Source organism: Zophobas morio, unplaced genomic scaffold, assembly GCF_036711695.1.
Source record: "Zophobas morio isolate AGI-343-1 ecotype UQ-CSIRO unplaced genomic scaffold, CSIRO_AGI_Zmor_V1 ptg000054l, whole genome shotgun sequence".
In the NCBI taxonomy this organism is placed as follows: domain Eukaryota; kingdom Metazoa; phylum Arthropoda; class Insecta; order Coleoptera; family Tenebrionidae; genus Zophobas; species Zophobas morio.
Window position 1 is genome coordinate 3,904,702 of NW_026972159.1, and position 25,066 is coordinate 3,929,767.

Here is a 25,066-nt window from a genome sequence, read left to right on the forward strand (position 1 = left end):
TTGTTTGTGACCATTGTGACGTTTCATCGATTTGACAGCTGTCAAACGTGTCTTTGACGACATTAACAAGTTTTTGCGTTTGTAATTTTAGTTGAGGCTTATTTTCGCATTCGTAAGTGTGCACTCACAATATAGTTTATTTACGTGGCACTCTTTTAGTTTAACGTTGTTTTCTTCTGGCACGATGGCTGCTTCTGCTCGTATGATGTCTAACATTAAAAGGCTTCTACAAGCCGGAAAAATCCGTGATGATACTCACAATGGCATACTTTCTATAAGTTTTAATTCGCACGTAGCTGAAGTGGAGTACGAGCGACGAGGCAACGTGTATGATTTAACACACACGAGTATACCTGATGAACTGCAGGGTCATGGTTTAGGCACTATTTTGGCAGAGGTAGATTTGTCTAGAATTGATTAGTTTTTGTGCTTATTCTAAAATGCAATGACGTTTCTGGGTCATGTGACCGGTAGACTACCAATAGGAAGTGGGTGTGTAGTAACGTGGTCATGGCGGCCACCAATGACAAACGAGAGCGCCATTTTAGTTCACACTAATATTTCGTAGTGCTTTACACTCGTTTTTTTATAAAATTAACACACTTTGTAACAGTCTACACATGCGCATTCTTCTTTTCAGAGAATTTTTGACCACCTCATCCAAAACAACCGGAAAATTAAGCTAACCTGCGAGTTTTTGGAGCAGTTTTACGCCAAAAACGAGGACAAGTACAGCCGATATGTAGTTAATGATACTGATTAATCAGCACAAATAAAAACTTACCAAACCCTTCACTATTTTTTTCGACGATGGAGGAGGACGAGCTCGATTTCGCTTCAAAAATATTTTTTTATTTTCGCGAGAGGTACTACAACTCGATGATCGGGGCCTGCAAAGAAGCCGTCACGAAATTTAGGAGTGAAGGCCCCTTTCGTCTGTACCACGCACTCGCACTTCTGTTAAACAACCGTCTGGAGGAGTGCATCAACGAACTCGACACCATTAAAGACGAAAACAACGTCAAACTCGCCGCGATTATAGCCCTCATGTACGCGCATAAAATCATGGGGGTGTCCAACAAAGACTTGTTTCATAAGTTGGACTCGCAAGTCCGCGAACTGCGCAAAAACTCAGAAGCGATTGACTTCTGCTACTCGGGGTTCGTTCTTTGGGTTTTAAACAAACCGGAGAAGGCGCTGGATTATTTGGACAAGTCTTTGAACATCCAGTCGGACTTGGCGGAAGCGCTGACTCTAAAAGGGTGGATTTTGGTACAACTGAAGAAATCCGGGCACAAGGTGGGTCAAAACATCACAGAGGTGTTTGACGCGTCGCTTAAGAACAACAAGCGGAATTTGGACGCCATTTTGGGGGTGGCTGAAAGCCACCTGTGTCAGAATAAGTTTGAAGAAGCTTTAGACGCGGTTAACAAAGCGGTCGTGCGATTCCCGAATTCGCCTCTCCCGTTGATCCAGAAAATGCGAATCCAGTTTGCCTCGCAAGACTGGGAACAAACCGTGGAAACTATGAACCGCATCACCAACGACGATATCGAAAACCTGGACGCCCAAAAAATCAACATCTTGATGCTCCTGTGCCGGGACGCCAACTACGAAGAAGCCGCCTCCTGCACTAAAAAGTTCGTCGCAGATATGGAGTCCCAGGAGCACAAAAACGGCAAAATACTCCTCGAGAACGCGCAACTATTTTCCAAAAACTGCAGCCGAAACGGCGAAGTCCTAAAAGAGACGTACAAGATGGTGGAAAAGGCACTCCATATTAACTCGGAAGACGTAGATTTTATAGCTGAATTGGGTCGCCAGTGTCTTCTAACCGGGCGAATCAAAGAAGCCCAGAAGTACTACAAAACGGCCACTAAAATCAACGACGCGTCACTAAAGGCACTCATGGGTTTGACGTTATGCGAACTGAGCGAAAATGGGAAGTCCGACCAAATCAAGAAACAAGTGGACTTCTTACTCGAGCTTGAGGAAGCCCAAAACTCGCCACAATTGTATTTAATCCGAGCCAAAATTAACGAGAAGTCCGACGAAGCGCTAATTTTTCTCAAAAAGGCGTGCGATCTTCAGTTGAACCTGGTCAAAAACCAGTACTACTCCGATCTGTACTTGCAAAGTTTGGACTCCGATTTTATGCTAGAGGTGGTGAAAGAGTACTTGCAGTACGTGTCGTACAGCACCGACTTGACGAAAAGTGGGGTCCGAGTTAGTTCAACTGCGGCCACCACAGCCCAAAACGTGCTCAAAGTCGTCACTAAAGCATGTCCTGGGTTATACGAAGCGTCGTACTTGTTAGCAAAGTTGCAGTACTTGAGTGGGGAAAGTACTAACGCTATGAATAGTCTCGAACAAATCCTGAGTAAGATCGACGACGAAACGTCGAGCGATGCGCATTTGTTGATGGCGCAAATCCAGGTACAAAACGGGTACTACGAAAGGGCAGCCCAAAGTCTAGAGGTGGGTTTAAGTTACAACTTCAAAGTACGAGAGAACCCGATGTACCACTACATTCGTGGATTGGTCGACAAACACGGGAATAATCTGCAAGACACTATTAAGAGTCTTACTACAGCACTTTCCCTGGTTAATATTAACCCAACTAAGTACGACCAAACCGACCTGACTCTAATCGAGAAGGCGTCAATCTACATCGAGCTTATCGAAGCACATAACATGATAGGTCAGAATGACGAAGCTTCAAAGCTTCTAGAAACCGCAGTCGAGGAGTTTCAAGGTACTCCTGAAGAAGCCCGAATCTTGATTCTAAGTGCAGACCATGCTGTTCAGCGAAAGAACGTTCAAGGGGCCATTGATCTCTTAAACAAGGTACAACCAACTGAGTCGTACTACCTTCAAGCTAGGACTAAGCTGGCTGATATTTTGTTGAAGTACCGACTTGATTCGTATGCGTACCTGCAGTGCTACCAAGATATGGTGGATGAGAATCCGGGACCCGAAAGCTACGTTCTTCTAGGGGATGCTTATATGGCGATTCTAGAACCAGATGAGGCTTTAGATTGTTACAATCAAGCTTTGCAGCAGAATCAGAACGACCCGTACTTGACGTCGAAGATGGGAAAGGCGCTAGTGGAGACGCACTACTTTGCTAAAGCTATAGCGTTTTACAAAGAATCAATTAAAAACACCCAGAACCCTGATTTAAAGTTACAACTAGCGGATCTCTATATCCAGATGAAGGAGTACGATAAAGCCGACTTGTTACTGATGAACGAGATTGAAGCTGAGAGTGCGAAGACTTTGGAGGATTTGACGTATTTGCAGCACCGTACTAGGTTGTTGATGCTTTTGGCCCAAGCTAGAGAGAAGTCGGGGAATTTATCCGGGGCTTTGTCTGTCTTGAGGGACGCTAAAGACAACCAGAACCGGGTCAGGAAGAGGTTATCGGTGGAGCAAACAAGTAATATCGCAGAAGGTTGTACAATCGCACGCAAATGTTTTGAGCCTATGGGCGGATCATTTTTGCCGATCGTCACCGAAGGAGGCGGCCCAAATCGTCCAAGGGCAGAATTTGTAGGTAGGCTCAAACTACAACGAAATTTACGCGTTGACCAAATTCTTACTCTGAATTAGTTTTAATTTTATAAATACCCTATCTAAAGTGTTCAGAATATGATGAGTCTATACTTGTGATTTACCATTCCATTTATATTTTTTGGATTTGTTTATACATACAGGGTGACTCAAAAAAAATAATGACTGAGTCAATTTATTTTATTGAAGAAATCAAGAATTGCAAAACTGAATACTTGAAATCTTGTCAATTAGTTGGAACCTGAGCCCAATTTTTTTTGCAATATCTGTGATGTACTATTAGTTTCCGTAAGTTATAAAATTACAAAAAAAAAACCTATTCTGCTCTAATAAAATCGAGAATATGCTCAAAATTACACTAATACTAGGTCTAATTGTGCCAACCATAGTTATAAAATTCATATTAAAATAAGTCACGGACATTTTTTGAAGTGTACTACATTTCAAAAAACAAAAAAATGTTCAGTTTATAAACTTCATAAATTTGGTTTAAAGTTTATCAATCATGTTTGACTTTATCCGTTTCATTTGTTATCCTTTACTGCGGTCTCTCTTGAGTCGAGGTGTAACACCGGACCGAACGTTCTTCGACCGACATCTTTTCGGTGGCAAATTTAATCTTCGCATACTTCAGCGTAGTTAGTGAACTCGTTGTGACCACTGAAATATACAAAGAGTAAATTTTGAAATGGAACGAAAGTCGAAGAATACTTTCAAAGCCACGATCAAAATGTATTTGCTTATCTTCACCAAAAAATGCATGACGTCATCGTAAAATTTGATATGATGAGTCTATACCTGTGATTTATCATTGCAGTAATATTTTTTAGATTTCTTATACAGCCTGTCTCAAAAAAAGATCACTTCGATTTTCGATTTTTCGTTTTTTCGACCAACCATTTCATCGAATTAGATTTTTCAGTTTCAATTTTTCTATCAAATTTTCGATTTTATTACTTTCAAATTTTCTGATTTTTCAAATTTGCGGTATTTTGAATTTTCGAGTTTTTAGTTTTTTCGTTTTCCGATTTTTTAATTTTTCGTTTTTTTGATTTTTCGATGTTTCGATTTTTTGATTTGCCATTCTTTCAATTTTCGATTTTTCGTCTTTCCATTTTTAGATTTCTGGATTTTTTTGTTCGTCAGTTTTTAGATTTTGCAATTTTTTGCATTTTTCGATTATATTTTACTTTCCGATTTTTTTGATTTTTGAATTCTCGATTTTACGTTTTTAATTCTTCTATTCTCGAGTTTTCGATTTTCCATTAATCATTAAATTTTTCGATTTTTCGGTTGTTTTATTTCTCGACCTTCGGTTTTTCAACTTTCGATTATTCGATTTTCCATTTTCGGATTTTACGATTTTTCGTTTTTCCGCTTTTGTTTTATTTTTCCATTTTTCGATTATTTTACTTTCCGATAGTTTGATTTTTGAATTTTCGGTTTTTCCATTTTTCGATTTGGGATTTTTCAATTTTTCGGTTTTTTAATTTTTCGTATTTTGATTTTCGATTTTTCAGATTTGTGGATTTGTGTCCGTTTTTTCGATTTTTAGAATATTGATTAATCGAATTTTCGATTTTTGAGCATTTCGATTTTTCGATTATCATTTTTACGATTTTTCAAAATCTCGATATTCGAGTTTTCGATTTTCCATTTTTCAAATTTTCAATTTTTAATTTTGCTTTTTTCGATTGTTGCTTTTTAGAATTTTCCCTTCTTCAGCTTTTAGATTTCAATTTTGTTACTTTCCGATTTTCTACTTTTCGATTTTTTTATTTTTTTTAGATCGTCGTTTTTTCGATTTTCATTTTCCCGATTTTTTGATTTTTCAATTTTTAGGCCTTGCAATTTTTTTACTTTTCGTTTTTTCGAGTATTTGTTTCATCGAATTTTCGATTTTTCGATTTTCAATTTTTCGGTTTTTCCATTTTCCGATTTTCGATTTTTCGATTTTCCATTTTTAGATATTTTTCGATTTTTTTTATTTTTCGATTTTTCTGTTCGTCAATTTTGAGACTTTGCAATTTTTACTTTTCCACTTTTCTATTATTTTAGTTTCGGATTATTCGATTTTTGAATTTTCGTTTTTTTTCATTTTTCGATTTCCGATTTTTTAATTTTTCGATTTTTCGGTTTTTTATTTTGTCGATTCTCGATATTCCGATTTTCGATTTTTCGATTTTCCAATCTTCGATTTTTCAATTTCCAGTTTTCGATTTTCCACTTTTTGATTTTACGATTTTTCGATTTTTTTGTTCGTCAGTTTTTAGGCTTTGCAATTTGTTTACTTTTCGATTTTTCGATTATTTTACTTTCCAATTTTTTGATTTTTGAATTGTCGACTTTTAGTTTTCAATATTATGAATTTTTGAATTTTCGGTTTTCCTATTTTTCGATTTTTGATTTTTCCATTTTTCGGTTTTTTGATTTTTCAATTCTCAGTTTTTCAATCTTGCAAATTTTCGATTTTTCAGATTTGTGAATTTCCAGTTTTTCGATCGACCTACGTATTAGATTCATTGAATTTTTGATTTTCGGTTTTTCCATTTTTAAATTTTTGATTTTCCAGTTTTGTATTTTCAGATTTTCTGTTTTTCGCATATCTGATTTATCAAATTTTCGATTTTTCGGCTTTTCGATTTTTCGACATTTGATTTTCGAATTTTCGATTGTTCAGTTTTCCATTTTTCAGCTTTTAGACTTCAATTTTTTTACTTTTCGATTTTCCAAATTTTCGAGTTTCAATTTTCAGATTTTTGATTTTTCGATTTTCTTTTTAAATCTTTGAATTTTTCGGTTTTGATTTTTCGAATTTTTGATTTTTAATTTTTCCATTCTTCGGTTTTTAGACTTCAATTTTCTTTCTTTTAAATTTTTTGATATTCTATTTTCCGCTTTTCAGAATTTTAGATTTTCAGTTTTCAGACTTTCGATCATTAGAATTTTGGATTTTTCAGTTTTATGATTTTTCGATTTTTAGAAAATTTGAGTAGTCGAATTTTCGATTTTTCAATTCATCGATTTTTACTTCCCGAGCGTAAGCAAAGGAAGTATTGTAATCGAGTCCGTCGGCCGACTCTCTACTTTTACGTTTTCTCGATCTTTCATGACCCCTAGAAGACGAAGAAATAGGTCTCCCATTTCCGTCTGTCTGTCCGTCTGTCCGTCTGTCCGTCTGTCCGTCTGTCCGTCTGTCCGTCTGTCCGTCCGTCTGTCCGTCTGTCCGTCTGTCCGTCTGTCCGTCTGTCTGTCTGTCCGTCTGTTGTTACGGATTTTTATTAGACAGATAATCTCCGAAAGTACTCGACCGATTGTTGTGAAATTTTGTACTTATATTAAGAATATCATGTAGATGGTAAAACGCTAACCAAAATTTGTCGAATCATCCCCACCATTAAAGCGATGACGTCACTTCAAAATTGTACATAGTAAATGGGTTTTCAATTGTATAAAATAACATAGTCCTACACATGTAGTTTACAACTCTGAATCGACTTTTCACCCGAAACGTCCAGATTTTTGGAAAAAAAATCAAAATTATAAAACAACATTTTGAAATTTAATTTTTAATCTGCTAACCAGAATGCTTTGAAATGTTGCAGATGTTTTAAGGCTATAAAGAGCATCATAAATCTTTAGTCAAAAAATATTTGCTTATCCCCTCCAAAAACTTGATGACGTCAGCTCAAAAGTTTGTGGAATAAATCATATCTAAAATGTACAAAATATGATGAGTCTGTACTTGTGATCTATCACTCCATTAATATTTTTTGGATTTGCATATACAGGGTGACTCAAAAAAATTAATGAATGCGTAAATATATTTTATTGATTTAATCAGGAACTACAAAACCGAATGCTCTGAAATCTTGCAGATGTTTTAAGGTCATAAAGAGCATAATAAATGTTTAGTCAAAATATATTTGCTTATCCCCTCCAAAAACTTGATGACGTCAGCTCGAAAGTTTGCCGAATAAATCATATCTAAAATGTACAAAATATGATGAGCCTGTACTTGTCATTTATCACTCCATTCATATTTTTTGGATTTGCATATACAGAGTGACTCAAAAAAATTAATGAATGCGTAAATTTTTTTTATTGATTTAATCAGGAACTACAAAACCGAATGCTTTGAAATCTTGCAGATGTTTTAAGGTTATAAAGAGCATAATAAATTTTTAGTCAAAATATATTTGGTTATCTTCTACAAAAAACTGATGACGTCAGCTCAAAAGTTTTCCGAATAAATCGTATCTAAAATGTACAAAATATGATGAGTCTGTACTTGTGATCTATCATTCCATTCATATTTTTGGATTTGCATATGCAGGGTGACTCAAAAAAATTAATGAAGGCGTGAATTTATTTTATCGATTTAATCAGGAATTACAAAACCGAATGCTTTGAAATCTTGGGAATATTTTAAAGTTATTATAAGCATGGTTAACTTTTGTTCAAAATGTATTTGTTCATCCCTCCTAAAAAAATTGATGACGTCACCCTTAAATTTTGCTGAATAAATCCTATCTAAAATGCAAAAAATATGATGAGTTTGTACTTGTGATTTATCATTCCATTCATATTTTTTAGATTTTCTTAAGAGGTGGTTCAAAAAAATTAATGAAGTCAAATTATTTTATTGATTAAATTAAAGGCAACACTTATTATTAGTATTACACCCCAACCAACCCAATTTGGTAGACACAAAATTTGTTAAAGGAAAAACTCGGTTGAAACATAAGGGTAGCACGCTTATTTACATCGACTTTAACATTACAGACCTGCATTTGTTTTATGCCGTCACTTGGTTCCGCGAATGTGAAATAGACATGTTTATAATCAACCAATTGTGAATTTCACCGTCAAGAATTAAAATAAAACCCAATGTTTTATATAATAAGCGGAAGTCGAAGCAATAAAACCGACGGTCGTTTTGTTTACAGTTTCTGTGTTTGGCTCTCACGTATGCTGTTACGCCTGTCATCTTAAATTAACAATGTTTATACATACACGATTTTCAGTTGCCTCTGATACGTAGGTATACGTGAGTAAATTGTTTCGTTATTTTATTGATTATTACAAATCAATATTCAAACGACCCAATTCATTTTCCCGAAAATTTGAGAATATAATAATTTTATTCTTAGTATTACACTACATCTATCCCAACTGATATACGTGTCCTTGCAAAAATGTTGATGACGTCATCGCAATTTTTTTTTAAATTCCCACTACAAAAATGTAATGAGAAAAAAAACACAATAGGCATGCAGTCGTCAAGTTTCCGACAGCGAGGGAAGTACTGTCTAAACTCTTTAGACCAATTTTTCTATGTTCAATTGTTCAATTTAAATTTTGCGATTTTCAATTTGTTCATTGTCGATTTTTAGAATTTTCGGTTTTTCGGTTTTTCTATTCTCAACTGTTAGACTTCAATTTTGTTACTTCCCGATTTTTTGGTTTTCGATTTTCCAATTTTCAGAATTCATTTCTTTATTCAGATTTTCATTTTTCCACTTTTTTGATTCTAGATTTTTCAAATTTTTGTTTTTCCAATTTTTTGCTTTTTAGATTTTCTGTTCGTTTCAGTTTTTAGGCTTTGCATTTTTTTTTAATTTTCAATACTACAAATTTATGACTTTTCGATTTTTTGGTTTTCCCGTTTTTCAATTTTCGATTTTTCGATTTTTGAGGTTTGTAAATTTCCACTTTTCGATCGACCTAGGTATTTGATTCATTGAATTTTCGATTTTTTGATTAGCCATTTTTAGATTTTCGATTTTTACGATTTGTATTTTTCGATTTTCTGTTTTTTGCATTAGTGAATTTCAGTTTTTCCGATTTTTGATTTTGCGCATATTTGATTAATCAAATTTTCGAAAAAGTTATCATGCTTACAAAAACTTCAAAACATCTACAATATTTCAAAGTATTCAGTTTTGCTATTCTTGATTTCTTCAATAAAATAAATTGACTCAGTCATTAACTTTTTTGAGATACCCTGTATAATCAAATCTAAAAAATATTAATGCAGTGATAAATCACAAGTATAAAAACTCATCATATTTTATACATTTAAGATAGGATTTATTCTGCAAAATTTTGAGGTGACGTCATAAATTTTTTAGAGGGGATAAGCAAATATATTTTAATTAAATCATGTTTATCATGACTTTAAAACATCTGCAAGATTTCAAATTATTCGATTATTCATTATTTTATATGAACAACTACCTGCTAAATCTTCTCCGACAAATTCGAGAGAACTGGTGTGAACCATAAATATTTCTTACCAAATGTAAATTTCGTTGTAGTTTGAGCCTACCTACAAATTCTGCCCTTGAAGGATTTGGACCACCTTCTTCGGTGAGGGCAGGCAAAAACGATCCGCCCATAGGCTCAAAACATTTGCGTGCGATTGTACCACGAAAAACTAAAGTCGGTTGTAGATGTTCCAGACGAAGAGATCAAGTTATTGGTGGATATAGGGGTAAAGCTTGCCGAGATTGCCTCGACTTTGAAAAATCACGACCAAGCGGTTCAGTTTTACAAAGATACGCTTGAAATATCTCCGAATAACACCGAAATACTGACCGCTTTAGCCAAATTGTACATGCAGGTACGTATCGTGCGGGTTTTAGATTGTCGTAAGTTTAGGGTGTTACAGATGAACATTTTGGAGCCTTGTCAACAAATTTGTACCAATATTCTCGCTATAGAGGCAGAGAATGAACACGCGTCTGTCATGATGGCCGACATTGCCTTTAGAAAGGTACGTATGGTGGAAATACGGTTATTTTAGTACCAACTTTTGTGCTTAGATCGACTTCGACATGGCTTTGTTCCACTTCACCCAACTCATCACCAAACAACCCACCAACTGGGCCGCTTTGGTCCGGCTCGTCGAAATCATGCGTCGGACCGGCAACCTGAACGACTTCCCTGAGTACCTCGCGAGTGCGGAAAAAGCCACCGCGAACCCTGTTAAAGACCAAGGGTACCTTTATTCCACCGCGCTCTACCAGTGGTACTCGGGGAACTTGAACGGTGCCTTGAGGAATTTTAACCTAGCCCGACAGGACCCTGAATGGGGGCAACAAGCCCTCTGCAACATGATCGAGATTTGTCTGAACCCCGACGACGAGATGCTCGGCGACCAGTTCATGGACAGCGAAGACATAGAGTACCGGGATTCGCGCTCCATGGCGCTAAAAACGGCCGATCGTCTTCTGAAAGAACTCAAGAATCGGTTGGAGGCCAACGGCGAAGACACACTAAAGTACAAGTTGTTGGCGAACTTCCGCTTGCTAGCGACTCAAGAGAAGGCCAACATCGAGCGCGGGCTCGAGGAGTTTATCACTATGGCGTCGCAGAACATGTACAAGGACCATGTGGGTCCGATTTTGGGGATGTCGACGGCGTATACGTTGTTGAAGCAGAGTCAGCGGGCGAAGAATCAGTTGAAGAGGGTGGCCAAGGCGACGTGGACGTTCGAAGACGCAGAGTACCTGGAGAGGTGCTGGTTGCTGCTGGCTGACTACTATATCCAGTCGAGTAAGCTGGATGTGGCGTCGGATTTGCTGGGCAAGGTGGTGCAGCACAACAAGGCTTGTAGTAAAGCGTACGAGTATTTGGGGTTCATTTCGGAGAAGGAGCAGCGGTATAAGGATGCGGTGGGGAATTATGAGAATGCGTGGCGGTTCGGGGGGAAGACGAATCCCGGGATTGGGTACAAGTTGGCGTATAGTTTGATGAAGTGCAAGAATTATGCGGATGCTATTGATGTGGGGCAGCAGGTGCTCAAGCTCAGTCCGGAGTATCCCAAGATCAAGAAGGATGTTTTGGATAAGTGTATGAATAATTTGAGGATTTGAGGCACGCACTGACACACGTGGTTTGATTGGAGATTTATTGGATGCACTGGTCGTATATACGTGTTGTCAGTGATCCCTAGGGATTCAGTAGCTTTAAATTAACTAAAATTATAAAATAAAGATTACATTCCATGCACAAAATTGACCCATTGTTTTATTGTTAGTTGCTCCCAAGTACCTCCTTTGATCAAAATTGTCTTATTTTCGTTGAATTTTGATGCTAAGAAATTGTGTTGGTGTTCCTTGTTGGGTTTGACAGTTACAGTCAACTGTCAAATAAAGGATCATGGCCAACTAGTGCTAACCTCAAAAACTCGTTGTAACTGGCGCCATCTCATCGTAGAAAATAGTGAAACTTTGAAAATTAGAAAAAACATATATTTAACTTAACTATAAAACAACAAAGTGTAAAAATACGAACACATTACAAACGAACAAAAGAAAATAACGAAACTAATGGAACATGAAACGATGAAGAATAAGAACTTTTTTAGAATTTCAAAATCACATTTACCTTTTTTTCTTAATAGACGTAATCTTGTTTTTATAACAAGAAACTTGAAAAATGTCTGAAATAATAAATTTTTGTACGTAAATGTGGATTTTGCAGAAACATTTTGCCTCTTCGTGTGACAACCAATAAAAAAATCATCACAATTGAGATGGGGTGGGTGGGCGGGGTTTATATTTTGCCTTTTTTACTTAATACACATAGTTTTCTTTGAATAACATCATTACTAGAATATGTTTCACATGGCAAATAAGGATTTTACAATTAAGCTCTGTCCCTCGGCTCACGACGAATAAAAAAAATCGTCACAATTGAGATAGGGCGGGTGGGTGGGGCTCACATTTACCGTTTTTTCTTAATGGACGTAGTCTGGTTTTTATAATAAGCAACTTGAAAAATGTTTGAAGTCCAATTTTTCAGTATGAGATTTTATGAAATTTTTGACTTTTTTCGAACATTGATGAAAATAATCTAAAAGAAGTTTTTGCGGATGTCAAGCTCCAAAATTTACTTTCGGCTTGATTTCTTCGAAAATTTCTACTATTTTTTAGAAATCGCCAAAATTAAATATGGCAATTTTTATAATCTTTTAAAAATTTGACTTTGAAAACGATACCGTGAAGATCAGGACCGTTAACACGCTACATTTTCCGAATTATCTTGTTAAAGTCTGCGTTCCACAATTTTTGGTGAATTTTTGGCAATTTTTCCAAAAGCTCAATTTTTTAATAGGATATTTTATGGAATTTTTTATTGATTTCGACCTTCAAGATCTGTTTTCGGTTTCATCTCTCCGAAAATTTGTACCATTTTTCCAGAATCGCCAAAATAGCACTTAAGGCAATTTTTAAAAATATTTAAATTTTAATTTGAAAATGAATTTGCCGAGATCTATATTCCAGAATTTTTGGTGGGTTTTTAGACAACTTTTCCGAAAGCCTTATTTTTCAATTAAAAAAATTATTAACGGAATTTTTGAAAATTTCCACTATTTTTGTAGGAAAGTATCGATTTTGCAATTAGACTCCACCCCTTGATCTGACAACAACTGAAAAATTCATCACAATTGAGCTTGGGATGGATATGGTTGGGACTTAATTTTTGGTTTGTTTTTTTCTTAATATAAGTATGTAGCACTCTTTCAACAAAATGATACTTGAAAACATTCTTGTAGAGAAAGAAGGATTTTGCAGTTAAGCTCCTCCTCTTGGCTCACGACGAATAAAAAAAATATCATCACAATTGAGATAGGGCGGGTGGGCGGGGCTTACATTTTGCCTTTTTTTCTTAATATGTGTAGACTTATTTTCACAACAAGAAACTTAAAACATGTTTAAAATGGTAAATTTGTATAGGGAAATATCGATTTTGCAATTACGCTCCGCCTCTCGGTCTGACAACGAATGAAAAATGCATGACGGTTAAGATCGAGACGGATGGGTGGGGCTTCTCTTTTAGTTTTCTTTTTTAATTAATTCATTTAGTATTCTTTGTATAACACGATTATTTAAGAACGGCAATTTCTCACAGAAAAATAAGGATTTTACAATTAAGCTCTGTCCTCCAACTCACGACGAATAAAAAAAATCGTCACAATTGAGATAGGGCGGGTGGGTGGGGCTCACATTTACCTTTTTTCTTAATGGACGTAGTCTGGTTTTTATAATAAGCAACTTGAAAAATGTTTGAAGTCCAATTTTTCAGTATGAGATTTTATGAAATTTTAGACTTTTTTCGAACATCGATGAAAATAATCTAAAAGAAGTTTTTGCGGATGTCAAGCTCCAAAATTTACTGTCGGCTTGATTTCTTCGAAAATTTAAACTATTTTTCAGAAATCGCCAAAATTAAATATGGCAATTTTTATAATTGTTTAAAAAATCATCCGGGACCGTCAACACGCTACATTTTCCGAATTATCTTGTTAAAATCTGTGTTCCACAATTTTTGGTGAATTTTAGCCAATTTTTCCAAAAGCTCAATTTTTTAATTGGAAATTTTATGGAATTTTTGACTTTTTGAGAGTTGACAATTGTGTAAAAGGATTTTTTACTGGTTTCGAAAATTTGTACCATTTTTCCAGAATCGCCAAAATAGCACATGCCAATTTTTAAAAATATTAAAAAATTTTAATTAGAAAATAAATTTGTCGAGATCTATTTCTAGAATTTTTGGTGGATTTTTAGGCAACTTGTCCAAAAGCCTTATTTTTCAATTAAAAAGTTTACTTTTGGCTTCATTTCTCTGAAAATTTCCCCTTTTTTTTTATTCGCCGTGAATCAAGGGGGCGGAGCTTAACTGCAAAATACTTATTTCTATACAAGAAATTAAGAACATGCAAGCTATTTTGACGAAACTGTAAAAATTGGTATATTTCAATTAGCGATTTTAGAAAAACTGTAGAAATTTCCGAAGAAACGAAGCCGAAAATGAGTTCCATAGAAAATGTCTTTAATTAATTTTCGAAAATAGTTGAAAAATGGTCGAAAATGTCAAAAGTGCCAAAAATCAGTCTTATCTTTTCAAATACTAGCCCCGCCCATCTACCTTTATTTTCGTAGAGAGCTCTCTATTTTTTAGAGGATATGTCATTTGCCAAAATCAGTATTATCATATAAAATAGTAACCCCGCCCACCCACCCTCTATTTTCTTAGAGGAACTCATTTGCCAAAATCAGTCTTATCTTAGCAAGAACTAGCCCGCCCACCACCCCTCTATTTTTTTAGAGGGTGTCATTTGTCAAAACTAGTCTTATTCTATAAAATACTAGCCCCGCCCACCCATTCTTTATTTTCTTAGAGGATATGTCATTTGCCAAAATTACTCTTTTCTCAGCAAGTAGTAGCCCCGCCCACCAACCCTCTATTTTTTTAGTCATTTGTCATTTGCCAAAATCAGTCTTATCTTATAAAATGCTAGCCCCGCCCACCCACCCTCTATTTTCTTAGAGGCTATGTCATTGCCAAAATCAGTCTTATCATGGACCCTGACACTATTCCAGTTGCCCTGACTGTGTTCCGGAGGCTCCTGATACTATTCCAGGAGCCTTCACTGCATCCCGAAGGCTTTGACTGTGTTCAGGAGATTCTAACTGTATCCAGGAAGCCCTTATTGAATGTCAGAAATTGTGGCATTGTGTCCCAGAGATCCTGACACTATTCCAGTTGCCCTGACTGTGTTCCGGAGACACTTACGCTGTTACAGTTGCCCTGACTATGTTCCGGAGATCCTAATACTATTCCAGTTTCCTTGACTATGTTCCGGAGATCCTGACACCATTCCAGTTGCCCTGACTGTGTTCCCGAGACACTCACATTATTCCAGTTTCCTTTACTGTCTTCCGAAGACCCAGACACTATTCCAGTTGCCCTGACTGTGTTCCGGAGGCTCCTTATACTATTCCAGTTGCCCTGACTGTGTTCCGGAGGCTCCTGATACTATTCCAGTTGCCCTGACTGTGTTTCGGAAATCCTGATACTATTCCAGTTTCCTTGACTATGTTCCGGAGACCCTGACACTATTCCAGTTGCCCTGACTGTGTTCCGGAGATACTCACGCTATTCCAGTTTCCTTGACTGTGTTCCGGAGACCCTAACACTATTCCAGGGGTCCTGACAGTGTCCTTGAGGTGCTGGACCATGTTGGAGACCCTAGCAGTGTTCCAAAGGCCCTTTTTGTGTTTCAGAGATGCTAATCATGTGTTAAGTCCTGAGACTGTGTTCAGAAAAAATTTAACTGCGTTATAACAGCCTTTATTCTGTACCAGAGACTCATCTGACTATGTTCCACAAGCCCTTACTGTATTTCATAAACTCTGACTGTGTTTTTGAAGCTTTGATTATATTCCGCAAGCCCTTACTGCGTCTCAGAGATGCTGACTCTATTTCAGAGATTTGGTACTTTTCCTTAAAGTCCTGACTGTGTTCCAGAGGCTTTGACTGTGTTTCGGAAATCTTAATTCTATTCCGAAGACAATGAGTGTGTCCCAGAGTCCCTTATTGTGACTCAAAGACTGCTAACTGGGTTTCAGCAGTCCTGAGACTGTGTTCCAAAAGTCTTAACTGTATTTCGAAGTCCTTAATTGCGCTCCGGAGGTCCTGACTCTTTTTCGGGTCCCTGATTGCGCTCCCGAAGCTTTGACTATATGCCACAGGTCCTTATGGTGTCTCAGAGATTCTAACGGTGCTTCAGATATCCTATCAAGTTCTCCTTGAAGCCCTGACTGTGTTTCAGAAAATCTTTGAGACACTTTTTCGGGCAAAAAGATCTTGTTAGTAGAGAAATGCCCACGTAGTGTACTTTAAACAAGACGATACTCAAAAACATGTTTTTAATTTCTCATAGAGAAATAAGCATTTTGCAGTTAGCTCCGCCCCTGGTCTCACGACAAATAAAAAAAAAATCATCAGAATTGAGACAGGGTGGGTGAGCGGGGCTTATTTTTTTTCTTAATATACATCTTTTCACAACAAGAAACTTAAAACATGGTTAAAATGTTATAATTATAGGGCGGAGCCTAACTGCAAAATCGAGATTTCCTTATATAAATTTTCCATTTTACACATATTTTAAGTTTCATGTTGTAAAAAGAAGTCTGCAAATATTAAAACAAAAAGGTAAAATATAAGCCCGCCCACCCGCCCTGCCTCAATTGTGATGATTTTTTTATTCGCCGTGAGCCAAGGGGGTGGAGCTTAACTGCAAAAAACTTATTTCTTTACAAGAAATTAAAAACATGTTTTTGAGTATTGTGTTGTTCAAAGAATACTATGTACATGAAGAAAAAAAAGACAAAATATAAACCCCGCCCACCCACCCCATCTCAATTGCGATGATCTTTTTTATTCATAGAAACTTAAAGCACGTTTAAAATGGTACGTTTCCGTGCCTTTGGCTCACGACGAATAAAAAAAATCATCACAATTGTTGAATGATAAATTTTCTACAGAGGACATAATTTTGGAACCGCCAGCATTTCTTCCCAAGAAGCGGTCAGTGGATTACACAGGAGGTTTTCTGATTCATCATAAAATGGGGCTATTCTGGTTCTGTTCCGAGTCTAGCGCTGTGTCTAAGATTTTTTTAACCATTTGTGTTTCGATGGTTTCATGTGAAAGAAGCTTTTCAAAATTAAAATTCATAAAATGGTGCTTAAGCTCCACAATGTCCAAGCGTGACTAAACAATCTTTCCATTTTATCAATTGAAAAAGAAAGGAAAGTATGCACGAATCCTTTGAAAGTGTATTGTGGGTTGCATTCCCAATTCTGTAGGACTTCGTATTACTTGTGAATGTTTCTTGCAATGGTTCTTTCTTCTCCAAAAAGTTCTGAATCAGTACCTAGAAGGTTTTATTTGCCTGTTATTGAGTGATTTATTTCGACTTTGTCGTTTACCTTATTACTACGGAACTGTTACTCCCAAATAATAATTGAAGTCTCTTATTTATTCTGGTGTCCTCCGCTTTTTTTGGCTGTGTTTTGTGTTTATCTAGCTCTATGGTAGATCTGTAGTAAAACGTTGAGCACCTGGGGTTCATCTCCGAGGACGAGCAGCGCTCTTGGGAACGATGAAGTGTGGTCCTGCAGCTCGCTCCCGACTATCCCAAGATCAAGAAGACGTTTTGGTCAAGTCCACGAACAATTTGCGGATTTAAGTGCAATTAAGCTCTGACGCACTTCGTCGTGGTGTTGATTGGAGATTTATTGTCCGAAGTGGATGCACTGGTGGTAGATCGGTCGAGTCCTTCGATGGTGCACCTCCTAGGCTTCGCGGAGCGCCTTTTAATTGATAAAATTACCAAAAATAGCCGAGTGCAGTCTATTCTTGTGGGTTTGTTTTATTTTTCGCGACATTTATTTTTACGCCAAGCAATAAAGCTTGCGGCAAATGGAAAAAACCAGTGTTCATTAGATGGCAGCCAAACACGTGTACAAAGTATTTGGAAAGAATCTAATGATGCAATTATTTTTGAATTGAATTTGTTGGCAAGTTCGCGCGTTAGTGTCCAAGTAACAGACAAAGTTTATATGGCGTTATGGCTAAAGATGGTGAGAAAGAAAGCACGGCACGTGTAGTCTGGGCGGGAAGTGACATCCTCTTCGATATTCAAATCTGCCCTCCGGTCGAAGAGGACTGCGAAGACGGTGAGAGTCAGTGAGTTAAAAGCATGTAAGCAACATTTTTGACTGTTGTAGTAGTCCAGAATGCCGCCGATATTCACGCGAAATAAAATCGAGGGAAAAGATCTAACTAACGTAAGCGATGCATGTAAACACAAAATCAAATCTGTTTGTTCTTACATAATTTATTTGTTGTTTTGGTCTGATTATCCAGCCCAGATCGACATAATAAAAAGATTTTATTGTTCCGCGAAGGTCGTGTTATGACTTTTATTTTAAAAACGCTGAGTACGTCACCAAACTAGTAAAACAATCAAAAATCGTTTTTATTTATATTTTTATGTGTGTTTTTCACTTTCAGTCGCTTTTTTCCGCAACCGCGCTCGTAAATCTAGGGGTTATGACCCAAGTAGACGGAAACTTTCCATTCATTTTATATATTTTTTTATTTGACAAGATTTTTCTCAGTGTGTGAGCTATCGTCGATCTGCAATTAGTTCGCGAGTTGCGGCCAGGGACTTCACTGGAACGGTGTTGGTTATGGTAGTTTTTCGAGAGCAGATGACAGTGTTTGGTAATGTTGCCACCTAGTTTTACTAATCGTTGTTATTTATAAATTCGTCCGCTTTTTTTGATTAATAAATCGCGATCGACAATTTTACTTTTTTTTTCGCTGAACTCTCGGGAAACAAAAGGAATCAAGGGTAACTGGCTTGCTGCCACCTAAATGTTTTGGAAAAAATACAACGAAGCGGTTTGCGGAAGCGACGACACTTGGCATGAAAATGTGGAGAGTCGGAATTTTATTTTAAAAGAAATTACAGTGTATTTTGTGCTACTCGGTATGAAATGACGTCTTATTTTGAATATTTTTACAGTTCAAAAGTAAGTAAATTGAGCTTGCTGCTGTCGCCGAAAAATCTGAAAAGTCGAAGCTGGATTCGAAAATTTTTGCGGTTTGGCTTGTTATTTTCTTATTTTTGGCTCAGAAGTGTGTGATATTTGGCCATTCCTACCAAAATATTTCGAATGAGGTGACCAGGCTGCTATTATATGGCTAAATTCGTGCAGCTTGCGCTCTTAAAAACGTCCAGTCTGTATATTTTTTTCGTAAACTGTGCTGTATTGAACACGTTTTTTTTTGGTTGTAAGCATTAAAATATTTGCTTAAAGTCGTGCACAACACATTATTGATGTTTGAACTTCCAGTTTTAATAACCAAAATTTCTGTTGAGTCTTCTAGAAAAAATTAAAAAAGAAACCAAATTTTATGCTTATTGAAGATTGAGCCTTCATTCTGAATTGATCGGATATTGTTTTCCTATAATAAAAATCGAATTTATCGTCTTTAATTTCTATCTTCAGAAGTTTCTTATGGCATAATTTCAGGATTGGGTCAGGACTATCAACACCATATGTTTTTCGATTCAAGTCGTCAAAATCTCTCTTCTAATTTTTTGAGGATTTTTAAGCAATTTTGTCAAAAATTCAAGTTTTTTAATCGAAATTTTTGGCCATTCTTGGAGCACCGTCGAAAATTACCCAAAAAAAAAAAAATCTCCGTTAATTTCAATCTCCGGAAGTTCCTTACAGCGTCATTTCTTTTCTAAACGCTTTCATATTTCCAGAATCGCCAAAGTGAAATTTGACAAATTTTGAGATTCTTTAAAAATTGTAACTCGATAGCAAATATTTCTAAAACCAGTTGTCGCATCCACCTTGGATTATTTTTTCTGATAGTTAGTTCATTTTTGCGCAAGCACATTTTTTTTTGGTAATTTTTGACTATCAAATTTTGCCAGAAGTGTGTTAAATATACATCCTTTAAAAAATATAGCGATTGCTTGGAAATGCTTTGATTTTTGCTTGCAATCTTAGTCCAGGACTATCCACACCCTATGTTTTATGATTCAGATTGTTGAAATCTATCTTCGAGAATTTTTTGGGGATTTTTATGCAACTTCGCCAAAAACTCAAATTTCCAGTACTTCGATATTCGAAATTTTTTACCATTTTCTGAACCCTGTCGAAAATTTCCAAAAAATTTATCTTCGTTAATTTCGATTTCTATAAGTTTCTTACGCCATCATTTCTTTTCTAAATGCTCCCACATTTCCAAAATCACCAAAATGAAATTTGACAAATTTTGAGATTAATTAAAAATTGGAACTTAAAAGCGACTATTTCTAAAGCCAGTTGTCGCATGGACCTTGGATTATTTTTTCTGATAATTAGTTCATTTTTCCGCAAGCACAATTTTTTTGATAATTTTTGACTATCAAATTTTGCTAGAAGTATGTTAAATATATATCCTTTAAAAATATAGCGATTGCTCGGAAATTTCTTGATTTTTGCTTGTAATCTTAGTCTAGGACTATCAACACCCTATGTTTTATGATTCAGATTGTTGAAATCTATCTTCGAGAATTTTTTGGGGATTTTTATGCAACTTCGCCAAAAACTCAAATTTCCAGTACTTCGATATTCGAAATTTTTTACCATTTTCTGAACCCTGTCGAAAATTTCCAAAAAATTTATCTTCGTTAATTTCGATTTCTATAAGTTTCTTACGCCATCATTTCTTTTCTAAATGCTCCCACATTTCCAAAATCACCAAAATGAAATTTGACAAATTTTGAGATTAATTAAAAATTGGAACTTAAAAGCGACTATTTCTAAAGCCAGTTGTCGCATGGACCTTGGATTATTTTTTCTGATAATTAGTTCATTTTTCCGCAAGCACAATTTTTTTGATAATTTTTGACTATCAAATTTTGCTAGAAGTATGTTAAATATATATCCTTTAAAAATATAGCGATTGCTCGGAAATTTCTTGATTTTTGCTTGTAATCTTAGTCTAGGACTATCAACACCCTATGTTTTATGATTCAGATTGTTGAAATCTATCTTCGAGAATTTTTTGGGGATTTTTATGCAACTTCGTCAAAAACTCAAATTTCCAGTACTTCGATATTCGAAATTTTTTACCATTTTCTGAACCCTGTCGAAAATTTCCAAAAAATTTATCTTCGTTAATTTCGATTTCTATAAGTTTCTTACGCCATCATTTCTTTTCTAAATGCTCCCACATTTCCAAAATCACCAAAATGAAATTTGACAAATTTTGAGATTAATTAAAAATTGGAACTTAAAAGCGACTATTTCTAAAGCCAGTTGTCGCATGGACCTTGGATTATTTTTTCTGATAATTAGTTCATTTTTCCGCAAGCACAATTTTTTTGATAATTTTTGACTATCAAATTTTGCTAGAAGTATGTTAAATATATATCCTTTAAAAATATAGCGATTGCTCGGAAATTTCTTGATTTTTGCTTGTAATCTTAGTCTAGGACTATCAACACCCTATGTTTTATGATTCAGATTGTTGAAATCTATCTTCGAGAATTTTTTGGGGATTTTTATGCAACTTCGCCAAAAACTCAAATTTCCAGTACTTCGATATTCGAAATTTTTTACCATTTTCTGAACCCTGTCGAAAATTTCCAAAAAATTTATCTTCGTTAATTTCGATTTCTATAAGTTTCTTACGCCATCATTTCTTTTCTAAATGCTCCCACATTTCCAAAATCACCAAAATGAAATTTGACAAATTTTGAGATTAATTAAAAATTGGAACTTAAAAGCGACTATTTCTAAAGCCAGTTGTCGCATGGACCTTGGATTATTTTTTCTGATAATTAGTTCATTTTTCCGCAAGCACAATTTTTTTGATAATTTTTGACTATCAAATTTTGCCAGAAGTGTGTTAAATATATATCTTTTAAAAAATATAGCGATTGCTCGGAAATTTTTTGATTTTTGCTTGAAATCTTAGTCTAGGAGTATGTACACCTTATGTTTTTTGATTCAGATTGTTGAAATCTATCTTTGAGAATTTTTTGGGGATTTTTATGCAACTTCGCCAAAAACTCAAATTTTCAGTACTTCGATATTCGAAATTTTTTACCATTTTCTGAACCCTGTCGAAAATTTCCAAAAAATTTATCTTCGTTAATTTCGATTTCTATAAGTTTCTTACGCCATCATTTCTTTTCTAAATGCTCCCACATTTCCAAAATCACCAAAATGAAATTTGACAAATTTTGAGATTAATTAAAAATTGGAACTTAAAAGCGACTATTTCTAAAGCCAGTTGTCGCATGGACCTTGGATTATTTTTTCTGATAATTAGTTCATTTTTCCGCAAGCACAATTTTTTTGATAATTTTTGACTATCAAATTTTGCTAGAAGTATGTTAAATATATATCCTTTAAAAATATAGCGATTGCTCGGAAATTTCTTGATTTTTGCTTGTAATCTTAGTCTAGGACTATCAACACCCTATGTTTTATGATTCAGATTGTTGAAATCTATCTTCGAGAATTTTTTGGGGATTTTTATGCAACTTCGCCAAAAACTCAAATTTCCAGTACTTCGATATTCGAAATTTTTTACCATTTTCTGAACCCTGTCGAAAATTTCCAAAAAATTTATCTTCGTTAATTTCGATTTCTATAAGTTTCTTACGCCATCATTTCTTTTCTAAATGCTCCCACATTTCCAAAATCACCAAAATGAAATTTGACAAATTTTGAGATTAATTAAAAATTGGAACTTAAAAGCGACTATTTCTAAAGCCAGTTGTCGCATGGACCTTGGATTATTTTTTCTGATAATTAGTTCATTTTTGCGCAAGCACAATTTTTTTGATAATTTTTGACTATCAAATTTTGCCAGAAGTGTGTTAAATATATATCTTTTAAAAAATATAGCGATTGCTCGGAAATTTTTTGATTTTTGCTTGAAATCTTAGTCTAGGAGTATGTACACCTTATGTTTTTTGATTCAGATTGTTGAAATCTATCTTCGAGAATTTTTTGGGGATTTTTATGCAACTTCGCCAAAAACTCAAATTTTCAGTACCTCGATGTTCGAAATTTTTTACCATTTTGTGAATCCTGTCGAAAATTTCAAAAAATGTATCTTCGTTAATTTCGATTTGTATAAGTTTCTTACGCCATAATTTCTTTTCTAAATGCTTCCACATTTCCAGAATCGCCAAAATGAAATTTGACAAATTTTGAGATTCTTTAAAAATTGGAACTTGATAGCGAATATTTCTGAAGCCAGTTGTCGCATTGATCTTGGATAATTTCTCCGATAATTAGTTCATTTTTGCGCAAGCACAATTTTTTTGATAATTTTCGACTATCAAATTTTGCCAGAAGTGTGTTAAATATATATCTTTTAAAAAATATAGCGATTGCTCTGAAATTTTTTGATTTTTGCTTGAAATTTTAGTCTAGGAGTATGTACACCTTATGTTTTTTGATTCAGATTGTTGAAATCTATCTTCGACAATTTTTTGGGGATTTTTATGCAACTTCGCCAAAAACTCAAATTTTCAGTACCTCGATATTCGAAATTTTTTACCATTTTTTGAACCCTGTCGAAAATTTCCAAAAAATGTATCTTTCTTAATTTCGTTTTCTATAAGTTTCTTACACCATAATTTCTTTTCTAAATGCTCCCACATTTCCAAAATCACCAAAATGAAATTTGACAAATTTTGAGATTAATTAAAAATTGGAACTTAAAAGCGACTATTTCTAAAGCCAGTTGTCGCATGGACCTTGGATTATTTTTTTCTGATAATTAGTTCATTTTTCCGCAAGCACAATTTTTTTGATAATTTTTGACAATCAAATTTTGCCAGAAGTGTGTTAAATATATATCCCTTAAAAAATATAGCGATTGCTCAGAAATTCTTTTATTTCTGCTTGCAATCTTAGTCTAGGACTATCAGCATTATGTTTTTTGATTCAGATTGTTGATATCTATTTTCGAGAATTTTTTGTGGATTTTTATGCAACTTCGCCAAAAACTCAAATTTTCAGTACTTCGATATTCGAAATTTTTTACCATTTTCTGAACCCTGTCGAAAATTTCCAAAAAAATTTATCTTCGTTAATTTCGATTTCTATAAGTTTCTTACGCCATCATTTCTTTTCTAAATGCTCCCACATTTCCAAAATCACCAAAATGAAATTTGACAAATTTTGAGATTAATTAAAAATTGGAACTTAAAAGCGACTATTTCTAAAGCCAGTTGTCGCATGGACCTTGGTTTATTTTTTCTGATAATTAGTTCATTTTTGCGCAAGCACAATTTTTTTGATAATTTTCGACTATCAAATTTTGCTAGAAGTGTGTTAAATATATATCCTTTCAAAATATAGCGATTGCTCTTAAATTTCTTGATTTTTGCTTGTAATCTTAGTCTAGGACTATCAACACCTTATGTTTTTTGATTCAGATTGTTGAAATGTGCCTTCGAGAATTTTTTGGGGATTTTTATGCAACTTTGCCAAAAACTCAAATTTTCAGTACCTTGATGTTCGAAATTGGAACTTGAAACCGAATATTGCGAAAACTAGCTGTCGTATCGAATTTAGATTATTTTTCCTGATAGATAGATCATTTTTGCGTCAGCATGATTTTTTTGGCAATTTTTGTTTGGTCAGTTTTGCCAGAAATGCGTTAAATATGTCCTTAACCAAAATACAGAGATTGATTTTTGATGATTCTTCGTTAATTTGAATTTCCAGAAATTTCTTAGGACAACAAATTTTTTATAAATTCGTAGTAGCAGTTAAAACTTACTGAAAAGTGGTATTTTAAAGTTCCCACTGTTGGCGGAACTGCATTTTCCAAACTATAAATGTCAAATTTACGTCAGTGGGAGTTACTGAGGTTATAAAAACGTCACACTTTTTCGTTTTTATAACCACGTGGATTCAGCTGGCGTAAATCTGACATTTTCATTTGACGAATTTAGTTACGTCAACAGAAAAAAGTTGTACTTGGTTTTTTGACACACATGTATTAATGTCAAAAATGGCCTAAAAGGCTTTTTTTAGTGTAGTTTTTAGTAGAGTTGTCATATATATTACAATAAAATGCTATGTCAGTTTTAATC

At 35.0% G+C, this 25,066-nt stretch overlaps 2 protein-coding genes across 5 annotated transcripts in view; both read left to right on the forward strand.

The window, feature by feature from the left end:
• Nucleotides 1–7: 7 nt before the first annotated feature.
• Nucleotides 8–11,594, forward strand: LOC135142863 (tetratricopeptide repeat protein 21B-like). Of its 2 annotated transcripts, XM_064074640.1 has the most exons (6): nucleotides 8–112; nucleotides 160–397; nucleotides 641–3,439; nucleotides 10,029–10,198; nucleotides 10,247–10,351; nucleotides 10,401–11,594. In XM_064074640.1, exons 3-6 carry the CDS (start codon nucleotides 811–813, stop codon nucleotides 11,451–11,453), a joined length of 3,957 nt encoding a protein of 1,318 aa, XP_063930710.1. In that variant the 5' UTR covers nucleotides 8–112; nucleotides 160–397; nucleotides 641–810; the 3' UTR covers nucleotides 11,454–11,594. The 2 variants fall into 2 exon arrangements, with proteins under 2 accessions (XP_063930710.1, XP_063930711.1); XM_064074641.1 differs by lacking the exon at nucleotides 160–397 and having other exon boundaries at nucleotides 12–112.
• Nucleotides 11,595–17,699: 6,105 nt separating this feature from the next.
• Nucleotides 17,700–25,066, forward strand: part of LOC135142830 (synaptic vesicle glycoprotein 2B-like) — a 45,522-nt gene continuing 38,155 nt past the window's right edge. The window contains exon 1 of one of the 3 annotated variants that reach the window (XM_064074603.1): nucleotides 17,700–18,110. In XM_064074603.1, the coding sequence (XP_063930673.1) occupies nucleotides 18,002–18,110 (109 nt within the window). In that variant the 5' untranslated portion in view covers nucleotides 17,700–18,001. Of the gene's footprint in view, nucleotides 18,136–18,566; nucleotides 18,661–25,066 lie in introns of those variants that run through there. The other 2 variants (XM_064074606.1, XM_064074604.1) reach the window with 2 other exon arrangements.

Excerpts from the sequence above, each read along its gene's own strand:
- LOC135142863 (XM_064074640.1), top strand. The coding sequence starts at position 811 with ATGGAGGAGGACGAGCTCGATTTCGCTTCAAAAATATTTTTTTATTTT. Across the intron at positions 3,440-10,028 it reads GTTATCGGTGGAGCAAACAA|ATGTTCCAGACGAAGAGATC; the intron begins GTAATATCGCAG and ends AGTCGGTTGTAG. Across the intron at positions 10,199-10,246 it reads TAGCCAAATTGTACATGCAG|ATGAACATTTTGGAGCCTTG; the intron begins GTACGTATCGTG and ends AGGGTGTTACAG.